The 13,559-nt window shown below is 37.8% G+C and overlaps 2 protein-coding genes and 1 pseudogene across 2 annotated transcripts in view; 1 reads left to right on the top strand and 2 right to left on the bottom strand.

The window, feature by feature from the left end:
- The window catches only part of PAWR (pro-apoptotic WT1 regulator), a 119,565-nt gene that overhangs the window by 20,976 nt on the left and 85,030 nt on the right, over positions 1-13,559 (top strand). The gene's annotated exons all lie outside the window — the stretch shown is intronic.
- On the bottom strand, positions 2,780-6,461 carry LOC133041404 (peptidyl-prolyl cis-trans isomerase-like 3). Its single transcript, XM_061122008.1, has one exon. It carries the CDS (start codon positions 4,006-4,008, stop codon positions 3,523-3,525), a length of 486 nt encoding a protein of 161 aa, XP_060977991.1. The 5' UTR covers positions 4,009-6,461; the 3' UTR covers positions 2,780-3,522.
- On the bottom strand, positions 12,139-12,958 carry LOC133043819 (large ribosomal subunit protein uL4-like; annotated as a pseudogene).

The following is a 13,559-nucleotide window of genomic DNA, read 5'->3' as shown; positions in this document are numbered from 1 at the left end:
TTGAAAATAATAAGCATATATTCTGCAGCCTTGCTGTAATCGATCATTAGTTCTAGAGATTTTTTGATGATTCTTTCATCTTTCAGTTTTTATACATAGGTGATCATGTCATCTGTGAACAGTATTATTTCTTCCTTCCCAATCTGTATACATTTCACTTCCTTTTCTTACTACATTAACCGGGATGATAGTTTCATTTTTTTAAGTTTAAATTACCTGATTGCCTGGTAATCTTTGAGAATAGTTTTAAAAATAGTAAGATCTCTTTGTAATTTATTAACTTTCCATGCATTTTTCTTTTAGACTTTGGTTACATACTATCAAATATGGAAGCTTTTAAAAAGTTGTTGTTAAAACTGTTTACTTTGTTAAAATGGGGGAAAATAATAACAAATTTGCTTTAGTGCAAAGAATGAAGCAGTATGATTAACAAGTTTTATTTCTTTCTTGTTTAAAACAAACACCTATCTTTAGCTTTTTATGCATCCGTGGGTTAAAAATACTGGCATTCCTTTTTTAGAAAGGTAATCCATTAAAATCAAAGAATAACTGGTATTTAAGGAATAAGTTATACAAAATGTGGTCCACTGGAGAAAGGAATGACAAATCACTTCAGTATTCTTGTCTTGAGAACCCCATGAACAGTGTGAAAAGGTAAAAAGATAGGACACTGAAAGATGAACTCACCAGGTCGGTAGATGCCCAATATGCTACTGGAGGTCAGTGGAGAAATAATTCTAGAAAAAAATGAAGAGATGGAGCCAAAGCAAAAACAACACCCAGTTGTGGATGTGACTGGTGATAATGCAGGGTCTGATGCTGTAAAGAGCAATACTGCATAGGAACCTGGAATGTAATGTTAGGTCCACGAATCAAGGCAAATTGGAAGTGGCCAAACAGGAGATGGCAAGAGTGAACATTGACATTTTAGGAATCAAAGAACTAAAATGGACTGGAATGGGTGAACTTAACTCAGATGACCATTATATCTACTTCTGTGGGCAAGAATCCCTTAGAAGAAATGGAGTAGCCCTCATAGTCAACAAAAGAGTCTGAAATGCAGTACTTGGATGCAATCTCAAAAATGACGGAATGATCTCTGTTGATTTACAAGGCAAGCCATTCAATATCATGGTAATCCAAGTCTATGCCCCGACCAGTAATGCTGAAGAAGCTGAAGTTGAACGGTTCTATGAAGACCTACAAGACCTTTTAGAACTCACACCCAAAAAAGATATCCTTTTCATTAGAGGGGACTGGAATGCAAAAGTAGGAAGTCCAGAAACACCTGGAGTAACAGGCAAATTTGGCCTTGGAGTACAGAAGTAGGGCAAAGGCTAATAGTTTTGCCAAGAGAACACACTGGTCATAGCAAACACCCTCTTCCAACAACAAAAGAGAAGACTCTACACATGGACATCACCAGGTGATCAGTACCAAAATCAGGTTGATGATATTTGCAGCCAAAGATGAAGAAGCTCTATACAGTCAGCAAAATCAAGACTGGGAGCTGACTGTGACTCAGATCATGAACTCCTTATTGCCAAATTCAAACTTAAATTGAAGAAAGTGGGGAAAACCACTAGACCATTCAGGTATGACCTAAATCAAATCCCTTAATGATTATAGAGTGGAAATGAGAAATAGATTTAAGGGACTAGATGTGATAGAGAGCCTTATAAACTATGGACAGAGGTTTGAGACATTGTACAGGAGACAGGAATCAAGACCATCCCCAAGAAAAAGAAATGCAAAAAGGCAAAATGGCTGTCTGAGGAGGCCTTACAAATAGCTATGAAAAGAAGAGAAGCGAAAAGCAAAGGAGAAAAGGAAAGATATACCGATTTGAATGCAGAGTTCCAAAGAATAGCAAGGAGAGATAAGAAAGCCTTCTTTCAGTCAAGAAAACAGCAGGTCAGCAAAACAATAGAATGGGAAAGACTAGAGATCTCTTCAAGAAAATTAGAGATACCAAGGGAACATTTCATGCAAAGATGGGCTCAATAAAGAACAAAAATGGTACGGACCTAACAGAAGCAGAAGATATTAAGAAGACATGGCAAGAACACACAGAAGAACTGTACAAAAAAGATCTTCACGACCCAGATAATCACGATGGTGTGATCACTCACCTAGGGCCAGACATCCTGGAATGTGAAGTCAAGTGGGCCTTAGGAAACATCACTACTAACAAAGCTAGTGGAGGTGATGGAATTCCAGTTGAGCTATTCCAAATCCTAAAAGATGGTGCTGTGAAAGTGCTGCACTCAATATGCCAGCAAATTTGGAAAACTCAGCAGTGACCACAGGACTGGAAAAGGTCAGTTTTCATTCCAATCCCAAAGAAAGGCAATGCCAAAGAATGCTCAAACTACCGCACAATTGCACTCAAGTCACACGCTAGTAAAGTAATGCTCAAAATTCTCCAAGCCAGGCTTCAGCAATACATGAACCATGAACTTCCAGATGTTCAAGCTGGTTTTAGAAAAGGCAGAGGAACCAGAAATCAAGTTGCCAACATCCGCTGGATCATCGAAAAAGCAAGAGAGTTCCAGAAAAACATCTATTTCTGCTTTATTGACTATGCCAAAGCCTTTGACTGTGTAGATCACAGTAAACTGTGGGAAATTCTGAAAGAGATGGGAATACCAGACCACCTGACCTGCCTCTTGAGAAACCTGTATGCAGGTCAGGAAGCAACAGTTAGAACTGGACATGGAACAACAGACTGGTTCCAAATAGGAAAAGGATTACATCAAGGCTGTATATTGTCACCCTGCTTATTTAACTTATATTCAGAGTACATGATGAGAAACGCTGGGCTGGCGGAAGCACAAGCTGGAATCAAGATTGCTGGGAGAAATATCAATCACCTCAGATATGCAGATGACACCACTCTTATGGCAGAAAGTGTACAAGAACTAAAGAGCCTCTTGATGAAAGTGAAAGAGGAGAGTGAAAAAGTTGGCTTAAAGCTCAGCCGTCAGAAAACTAAGATCATGGCTCCTGGTCCCATCACTTCATGGCAAATAGATGGAGAAACAGTGACTGACTTTATTTTTTTGAGCTCCCAAGTCACTGCAGATGGTGACTGCAGCAATGAAATTAAAAGATGCTTACTCCTTGGAAGGAAAGTTAAGACCAACCTAGACAGCATATTAAAAAACAGAGACATTACTTTGTCAACAAAGTTCCATCTAGTCAAGGCTATGGTTTTTCTAGTGGTCATGTATGGATGTGAGAGTTGGACTATAAAGAAAGCTGAGCACCAAAGAATTGATGCTTTTTTTTTTTAAAACAGGTTTTGTTTTTTTTTTTAATTAAAGAAATGCATTAGATAATAGTCATAGAATATGCTCTAAAAATAGGACTAAACACTGCTTGGCCCCTCTTAGTACCAGCACCTCACAGAAGATCTTAGTTGTAAACAAGCTGCAATCTTTGACATAATTAAAACTGAGTGAACCATAATAGGTGTGTTCCTTGAATAGTTTGCCAAGTATTTGTCCAGGTCTATTATAGCTACTGAACAAATGGGTTGGCATGAATAGTTACGTCCTTAATGTGTACATCATTAAGAGGTCGATATGTCTTCTCATTTACGGGTAATTTCTCCAGTTCATCTAGAGTCTCCAGACCATTTATCACCTTGCCAAATACTGTGTATTTCATGCCCAGATGTGGCTGCTTCCCATAAGTGATGAAAAACTGAGAGCCATTAGTATTTGCGCCATTATTAGCCGTAGATACAACACCTCTAACATTGTGCTTAAGATATTCACTATATTCGTCTCCAAACTTCTTGCCCCAGATACTGTTACCTCCCCTTCCGGTACCTGTTGGATCTCCTGTTTGAACCATGAAACCCTTGATATTTCTATGAAATATGCAGCCATTGTAGTAATTACTGGCACAAAGAGCCAAGAAATTTTCACATGTTTTGGGTGTCCTTTCACAGAAGACTTCTATTTTAATATCACCTACATCTGTATGCAATGTCACCGACATTTTCTTTCTTGATGGTTTCAGGAAACACTGTTCCTTTCTCAGAGTTTATTGAGAGAAGTTCAAAAACGAGCCTTTAACCACTTCGATTAGCACAGTTGTTGTTAAAACAGCAAAGATGCAGTCGTAGGTGCCCCCACGGGTCTGTAGATTCAAAATGCCACCGGAAGTTGAGCAAGAGACCCATTAGAGAGAACACCCCTTGCCTGTTTGCGTCCTCCTTTCCCCCATCCCTATCTGTAACCCAAATGAGAAGAACTAGGGAGAGAATGTATGATTTGTTCCCCACCAGGAACACTTCTGACCTTGAAAGGGGGCTCTTTCAATAATTACACTAGGACAAGAAGCGTTAATTCTGGACAACCTCTAGAATTGCCTTGGGCTCGAACGTAAAATGGCAGAATTGATGCTTTTGAACTGTGGTGTTGGAGAAGACTTTTGAGAGTCCCTTGGACTGCAAGGAGATCCAACCAGTCCATCTTCAAGGAGATCAGTCCTGGGTGTTCATTGGAAAGACTGATGCTGAAGCTGAAACTCCCAATACTTTGACCACCTGATGCGAAGAACTGACTCATTTCAAAAGACCCTGATGTTGGGAAAGATTGAAGGCAGGAGGAGAAAGAGACAACAGAGGATGAGGTGGTTGGATGGCATCACTGACTCAATGGAGATGAGTTTGAGTAAACTCTGGGAGTTGGTGATGGACAGGAAAGCCTGACATGCTGCAGCCCATGGCGTCACGAAGAGTCGGACACGACTGAGCGCCTGAACTGAAGTTATTCAACAGTTTCATTGTAGTTTTCCATTTATTACCTAATTTTTTTTTTAAAGAGCATTTGAGAGTTCAACTAACAATAGATTATCAAGATAATTGTTAGAGTTGCTTCTTTTGGAGGGCTTGCAAATGAAGCCTAATTTGAGGTGATTATTGGATGGGGAGATGCTATTTAAATATGTTCCTTAGTTCTATGGTTATGATGAATGTATTTCTCAAACCAATAATAACGATATATGACTTGATGACAAGGCAAAGTGTTTGAAACCTGGATGATACTGGAAGAATAGACATGACCCTAGGCTATGGTATGGCTTACTCTTGTCATGTGGAGAAAGTTTTGAGGTTTGTGTGATTCATAAATCTATTCTGCAAGTTACTTAAAATTCTGTTAAAATCAGTGCAGGAAACCCTCAGTGTAATATTACTGGTCTTATATCCTTGATCTTTATGTAGCCTCCATTGGATGGGGAATCTTATATATAGCTCAAGCCAATAACTTTTAGGACTAGTCTTTCAGCACCTCTAGGACTGAAGACTTTGAGAGCAAAATGTAAAGGAGACTCATCAAAGTCCATATCTGAAATAGAAAAGGACAGGAGTGAATTTTTAGCGTGCGCCCATTCCTTCCATTCCATGGCTTGGTTTGACCTTTTCTTCATTTCAGGGCCTTGGCCATAGCACACAATTAGAAACATGTGTGTGTAAGCATGTTGGTGTTTGTCTGTGAGACAGTATCCTTCTAGTGAGAAGTCCCCGCGTGCTATCCTGATCCTTCTCTTTTGATTTGTCCTGTCTATAACCTTCATTCTTACCAGGTGTTGTTTTGTTTTTGCGTTTTGTTTGATACTCTTGGAGGTGAAGAGTTGAGAAATAAGATGCTGGAATAACCAAAGACATACTGTTCAGGATTACAGGCAGCTTAATGGGAAGAAATACTGATTATAAGTATGTACCCTGTGTGTAAATATAATACCCAGGTCAATAATTTTCAACTTTGAGCAATCTTATTTCATCTATTTCCCCCAGTTCCCATTATTTTGAGGCAATTGTAGAATCATGCCATTTCATTGTAAACAGTATACATTTATAAAGATAAGAGTTCTTTAATAATAACCACAATACCACTATTATGTATAAATAATAATTCCTTAATATCAAATATCCAGTGTTCAGATTTCCATGATTATCTCATGCATGTTTTTTACATTTTGCCCAAATAAGATCTGTAGTTCAATGCAATTGGTTGTTGTGCCTCTTAAATTTCTTTTAATCTTCACATTCTTCCTCTTTTATTCTTTTGCAGTTTATTGTTTGATTAAAGCTGATTGTCCTGTGCTGACTGCATCCACATGGTGGTGTTTAATACAATCCTCTTAATTTGTATTTCCTGTAAACACGTAGATTTTGATTTCAACTAGATGTTTGATCAGATTCATGTTCAGTATTATTTTCTCAAGAATACTTAATAGGTAGTACTTTGTATTCCCAGGAGGATTAAAATCCTGGTCAACTCCTTTTCTGTGATGTTAGCAGGTATTGATGAATTCCCTAGATCATCTGTCCCCAAGCTTTTTAGTTTCAGGATACCTTTATATTCTTTGTTGTTGTTCAGTCATTCAGTTGTGTCCAACTCTTTGCGACCCCATGGACTGCAGCCAGGCTTCCCTGTCCTTCACTGTCTCCTAGAGCTTGCTCAAACTCATGTCCATTGAGTCAGTGATGCCATCCAACCATATCATCCTCTGTCGCCCCTTTGTACTCCTGGCCTCAATCTTTCCCAGCATCAGGGTCTTTTCCAGTGAGTTGACTCTTTGCTCAGGTGGCCAAAGTATTTATCGGAGCTTCAGATATAGTATCAATCCTTTCAGTGAATATTCAGGGTTGGTTTCCTTTAGAATTGACTGGTTTGATCTCCTTGATGTCCTCGGGGCTCTCAAGAGTCTTGTCCAACACAACAGTTCAAAAGCATCAATTCTTTGATGGTCAGCTTTCTTTATAGTCCAACTCTCACATCCATACATGACTACTGCAAAAGCCACAGCTTTGATGAGATGGACCTTTGTGGGCAAGTTATGTCTCTGCTTTTTAATACACTGTCTAGGTTTGTCACAGCTTTTTTTCCAAGGTGCAAGTGTCTTTTAATTTCATGGCTGCAGTCATCATCCACAGTGATTTTGGAACCCAAGAAAATAAAGTCTCTCACTGTTTCCATTTTTTCCCCTTGTATTTGACATGAAGTGATGGAATTGTGTGCCATGATCTTCATTTTTGGAATGTGAAGTTTTAAGCCAGCTTTTCCACTGAATTTTTATATTCTTAAAACTTATTAAAAACCTTAAGGACATTCATTTATTGTAAATGTTATTATATCTGTTGGTGTTTACCTTATTAGAAAAAAAGCTAAAAAAATTTAGAAATGTCTGTTACTTCTTTAAAAATAACAATAATAAACTCACTGTATGTTTAAATAAACATTTTTCTGAAAACTATTTTCCGAAACAGAAACTTAGTGAGAAGAATGGTCTTATTTTACATATTTGTAAATCTCTTTATTGTCTGGCTTAAAAGAAGACAGCTGGATTCTCATGTCTGCTTTATTCTTTAGTCTGTCATGATATTACTTATCATTTAATCTCTGGAAACTTCATGTACACTCATGAGAGTGTGTGTGTGGGGGGGAGGATGAGTAACATCTTAGTATCATTGTAATAATACTTAGTATCATTGTAATAATATAGTCTAAAGCTGTCATTTTTCTAGTAGTCATGTATGGGTGTGAGAGTTGAACCATAAAGAAGGCTGAGTGCCGAAGAGTTAATGGTTTCGAATTGTGGTTCTGGAGAAGACTGGAGAGGCCTCTGTCTGCAATGAGATCAAATCAGTCAATCCTAAAGGAGATCAGCACTGAATATTCATTGGAAGGACTGATGCTGAACCTACACTACTTTGGCCACTTGATGTGAAGAGCTGACTCATTGGAAAGACCCTGATGCTGACAAAGATTGAAGGCAAAAGGAGAAGAGGTCAGCAGAGGACGAGATGGTTAGAGAGCATCACTGACTCAGTGGACATGAGTTTGAGCCAACTCTGGGAGATTGTGAAAAACAGGGAAGCCTGGCATGCTCTAGTCCACGGGTTCACAAAGAGTGGGACACAACTTAACAACTGAACAACAACAACAGTTATTGTAGAATATTTTTCATTCTGCAGATTCTCTGAAAGGGTTTTGGGGACCCACAGGGGTTCCTTGGACCTTGTTTTGGTGTCTGCTAATTTATCTTCATTTTATTACAGAGTTGCAAAGTGGTGATACTCTAATTCTTATTACCTTGGAATTTATTAGTTGGAGTGTTTTATAAAGAATGCTTTTCTTTTATCAACTATTTATTAATAATTACCTTGAGATGTGGTTTGGACAAATAAGGTAGGCTCAATGCGTGGTTCTTTCCCTTTAGAGAGATGGAAGCTTTATTGCATTTGTTTCACCATGTAAGAGAAAGGACCATGAAGCCCCTCTTTGTACTAATTGAAGCCATTGCTTACAGTTAGAATCTTCTAGAAGGAAAGGGTAGCCCTCTGCTAATACATTTGAGTTGCCTTCTTAAATTATTAAGGTGTAGTTTGTATCTTACAGGTTTCTTATTTAGTAGTACATCATATAACATTGTAATCTTTTTAAGAAACTACTAGAAGAAGCTAAAAAGGATTGAAGGCTTCCAGGGTATCTGATGCTTTTAGAAATTGATGAAGATTAACAAGATAATGTCTGAATTGTTTAAAGCTCTTGTATATTGTGAAATATATTACTGTTAACTCCATAGAAGGAAGAATATAGGCTTTATTATGGGATATTAAGTTTTGCTGCAGTTTGATTTTAGAAAACTGAGCTTTCTAATCTAATTCCAGAATTGCTTCCCCAATTTGAGCACTCTTGAAGCAACACTGGGAGTTGTAAGCTGTCATAAATGATAAAATCCAGAAACTGAAACTTGGAATGGAATGAAGTTTGGAGAGAGAAGATATGTGTCAGTGCAGTATAAGCAATAGATTAATTAGGCATAATAAAACTTAATTTCTTAATTCATCTTCCCCACAAATGAAAGGGGACAGTCATCTTAATTTCTTACTTGTGTATACTTGAGATGAAATGTAGTCAGTTTTCCTGTACTTAACAATTTTTATTTTAGTTGACTTTTGGAATTTTTATGATACAACAGAAATATACTGAGATGAGTTTATTGAGCCAACCATCTATAGATCTTAAAATATTTGGCAGTTTAAATAGCTATTTAATGTGGACTGGAAGTGAGAACGACGTGAGTTGAAGGATATAAGTTGAAACAAACAGAATAATCTGTCAGCAAAATAAATCTTTTCTAGTAGACTTAATCTCTTGTTGTTTTTGGACCTGGTAAAAATTATTTTGGAGATTAGAATTTAATAGCATAGTTATGGTTAGATGGTATCTGTTTTAGTTTTATTTGTAGACTATAAGAAAAATTTTAAAATATTTATATATTTTGATGACTATACTACCCAAAGCAATCTGTAGATTCAATGCAATCCCTATCAAGCTACCAACGGTATTTTTCACAGAACTAGAACAAATAATTTCACAGTTTGTATGGAAAAACAAAAAACCTCGAATAGCCAAAGCAATCTTGAGAAAGAAGAAAGGAACTGGAGGAATCACCCTGCCTGACTTCAGGCTCTACTACAAAGCCACAGTCATCAAGACAGGATGGTACTGGCACAAAGACAGAAATATAGATCAATGAAACAGAATAGAAAGCCCAGAGATAAATCCACGTACCTATGGACACCTTATCTTTGACAAAGGAGGCAAGGATATACAATGGAAAAAAGACAACCTCTTTAACAAGTGGTGCTGGGAAAACTGGTCAACCACTTGTAACAGAATGAAACTAGAACACTTTCTAACACCGTACACAAAAATAAACTGGATTATAGATATAACTGTAAGACCAGAAACTGTAAAGCTCTAGAGGAGAACATAGGCAAAACACTCTCCAACATAAATCACAGCAGGATCCTCTATGACCCACCTCCCAGAATAATGGAAATAAAAGCAAAAATAAACAAATGGGACCTAATTAAACTTAAAAGCTTTTGAACAACAAAGGAGACTATAAGCAAGGTGAAAAGACAGCCCTCAGATTGGGAGAAAATAATAGCAAACGAAGCAACAGACAAAGGATTAATCTCAAAAATATACAAGCAACTCCTGCAGCTCAATTCCAGAAAAATAAATGACCAAATAAAAAAATGGGCCAAAGATCTAAACAGACATTTCTCCAAAGAAGACATACAGATGGCTAACAAACACATGAAAAGATGCTCAACATCACTCATTATCAGAGAAATGCAAATCAAAACCACAACGAGGTAGCATTACACGCCAGTCAGAATGGCCTAGCTATCCAAAAGTCTACAAGCAATAAATGCTGAGGAGGGTGTGGAGAAAAGGGAAACCCTCTTACACTGTTGGTGGGAATGCAAACTAGTACAGCCACTATGCAGAACAGTGTGGAGATTCCTTAAAAAACTGGAAATAGAACTGGCATATGACCCAGCAATCCCACTCCTGGCATACACACTGAGGAAACCAGATCTGAAAGAGACACATACACCCCAATGTTCATCGCAACACTGTTCATAATAGCCAGGACATGGAAGCAACCTAGATGCCCATCAGCAGACGAATGGATAAGGAAGCTGTGGTACATGTACACCATGGAATATTACTCAGCCATTAAAAAGAATTCATTTGAATCAGTTCTAATGAGATGGATGAAACTGGAGCCCATTATACAGAGTGAAGTAAGCCAGAAAGATAAACACCAATATAGTATACTAACACATATATATGGAATTTAGAAAGATAGTAACTATAACCCTATATGCAAGACAGAAAAAGAGACACAGATGTATAGAACAGACTTTTGGACTCTATGGGAGAAGGCGAGGGTGGGATGTTCAGAGAGAACAGCATCAAAACATGTATATTATCAAGTGTGAAACAGATCACCAGCCCAGGTTGGATGCATGAGACAAGTGCTCAGGGCTGGTGCACTGGGATGACCCAGAGGGATGGGGTGGGGGGGGAGGTGGGAGGGGGGTTCAGGATGGGGACACATGCAAATCCATGGCTGATTCATGTCAATGTATGGCAAAAACCACTACAATATTGTAAAGTAATTAGCCTCCAAGTAATAAAAAATAAAGGAAAAAAAACAGAATATATATTTTGAATAATATTTGAATAATACTATTTGATAAATATTGAATAATACTTTTATTTATAGAAATTCATTGAAAGAAGTTAACATTTTTTGGGAGAATCATTTGAGTAGCCACCATCATTCCATGGAAAAATACCTGTTTGGAAAAGAAATTAAATCTTTTCATTCTTTTAATAGTTTTTTTCCCTTTATATATTGGGGATAATATATCAAACCTTTTTATAGTTGAACCTTATAAATGTTGTTGAATTTTGGAAAAATATTTGGTGAACTTGTCCTTCCTTCCTGGTAGTTGAAGAATTTTCTAGTTTTTAACAAAGAATGAAGTGACTGGATGTTCACTACAAAGTTAAAAAAATTTTTGATAAAAGTAGTGATAGATGCATATTTTCTATATTTACACAATTATCAATATATGTTTTGTTTTCTCTTTTTTTATAAAGGAAAAGCTTTGGAACTTTACTAAAAAAAAATGCTTACTTTGGCTTTGAAATACTTTAGTATCACAGTTAGAACTTTGAAATGGTTTGGTATCACATTTAGGACTTTCTTCTTAATGCTGTATTTAAAAGCTTTAAATAACTTTCTGAAAAACAATATATGACCCAAAACAAGCTAATTCCATGGGTTTAAAAACATAAACAAAAATATACTTTCAGGGCATGTTCAAGTAAATATAGATTCAATATAAAAACTTGGTATGATAGTTTGTAGTAACTGATTATATAAAAGTATGACATGACCCTAAAGGGTCAACATTTAGAGAAGACTTAAGGCAGTAAAGAAACTTTTTTGGGTTTAATTTGTTAGACACACACACACACACACACACACACACGTATTTTTTTTTAATGGAGGGAGGATTTTGTAGAGGTGTAGTGAAAGAATGGGACTTCCCTGGTGGCTCAGACAGTAAAGAATCTGCCTAACACATAGTGAAAAAGAAGGATCCATTCTGGTCTTCCTGGGATCCTAGGTGGCACAATGATAAAGAATTCTCCTGCCAATTGCACCAGGAGGTAGAGGAGACATGGGTTCGATCCTTGAGTTGGACAGATCCCCTGGAGTTGGAAATGGCAACCTGCTCCAGTATTCTTTTTTTTTTTTTTCATGTTCTCATTGCCTCTTTGTTCAGGTCTTTATTCAAAATTAGCTGTCCAAAATGATTTGGCATTTATGGAATAAACAAATTTAAGTTTATGCAGCAGCCTTCTTTTCCTCTGAGGTGGGTTTCTTTTCTGTGGGCTTCTTCTCGGCTGCTGGTTTCTTGGTCCCTGCAGCCTTTTTTCCCACCACAGGCTTCTTCAGCTTCTTATCGCCAACAGCCTTCTTTTCTTTGTTTCCCACCACAGGCTTCTTGCCCTCAAACCCCCTTCTGATCTGATTTGGCTTCTAGTGCTGCTGCTGCCTTATCCATGCGGATTTTGTGGTTCTTGGCCTGTCGAAGAATGGTGTTCCGGCGCATGGTCTTTGTATATGGGTTAAGCTTCAACATGATTCTCAGGTTTTTCAGTGGATTCTTCTTCAGGACTCTGCGATGAATCTTCTTGTGTGGTGCTCGGAGTGCTCTTTGGATTTCTGGGCTTTTCAAGATTCTGCTAAGGTCTGTATTGAGCATCTTGTGCATGGGGAGGTTGTAGTTACTCTTGAGGGAGGCTGCTTTACGCCAAGTGCCGTACAGCTCATCTAACTTTCGGAAAGCACTTTCAGTCCAAATGCAGAAACGTCCCACATGACCACCAGGAGCAAGTTTCAAAATGTTTAGCTTGCTTACATTAAGCAGAGTAATTCCAGGGATGTTTCTGAAGGCCTTGATGATACCATTGTCTTCATTATGCTCCAGTATTCTTGCCTGGAGAATCCCATGGACAGAGAAGCCTGGAGGGCTGCAGTCCATGGGGTCCAAAAGAGTCAGACGTGACTGAGCAGCTGAGCATGCACATAGCCTTTCAAGTAATGAAAACTCACTTCAGAAAACCATTTGGGAATTAGTTACAGCCCCAGACCTTGAATTGGTAGTCTCTAGTGACTGACTATTTAAAGGACTGTTTTTAGCTTTGTATAGCTTTTTGAAAATAACCATTTATGAAAAAATAGGTAAATAATCCTGTTAAATTTCTTACTAGGTCTGGTTATTTTTAATAGGTAAATTTTTATTTAGGATGTAAAATAAACTTCTTTATTATAAGCTGCTACTGCTGAATGTTTGTGTTCTCCCCTCAATTTTTATATTGAAGCCTAGTCCCCAGTGTGCTGGTATTTGAAGGAGGAGTCTTTGGGAGTTGATTGGGTCATGAAGATGGAGGCCTCCTGAATGGGGTTAGGGCCCCTATCAAGGAGGTTCTAGTGATTTACCTTGCTCCTTGACCACTAAGAAGAGCAAGGAGACCTTCATCTGTGAACCAGGAAGTGGCTCTCGACTGAAGAGTCTGCCAGGGCCTTGATCCTAGCCGCAAGACTGTGAGAAATAAATCTGTCTGTAAGTCACCTAGTCTATGGTATTTTGTTTATGG

This window comes from Dama dama, chromosome 3, assembly GCF_033118175.1.
Source record: "Dama dama isolate Ldn47 chromosome 3, ASM3311817v1, whole genome shotgun sequence".
Taxonomy (NCBI): Eukaryota; Metazoa; Chordata; class Mammalia; order Artiodactyla; family Cervidae; genus Dama; species Dama dama.
Note: the sequence above shows the minus strand (reverse complement) of the source record. Positions and strands in the feature narration are given on the sequence as shown.

What these genes read in the sequence shown, in the direction of transcription:
- LOC133041404 (XM_061122008.1), bottom strand. Translation starts at nt 4,008, where the DNA reads ATGTCGGTGACATTGCATACAGATGTAGGTGATATTAAAATAGAAGTC.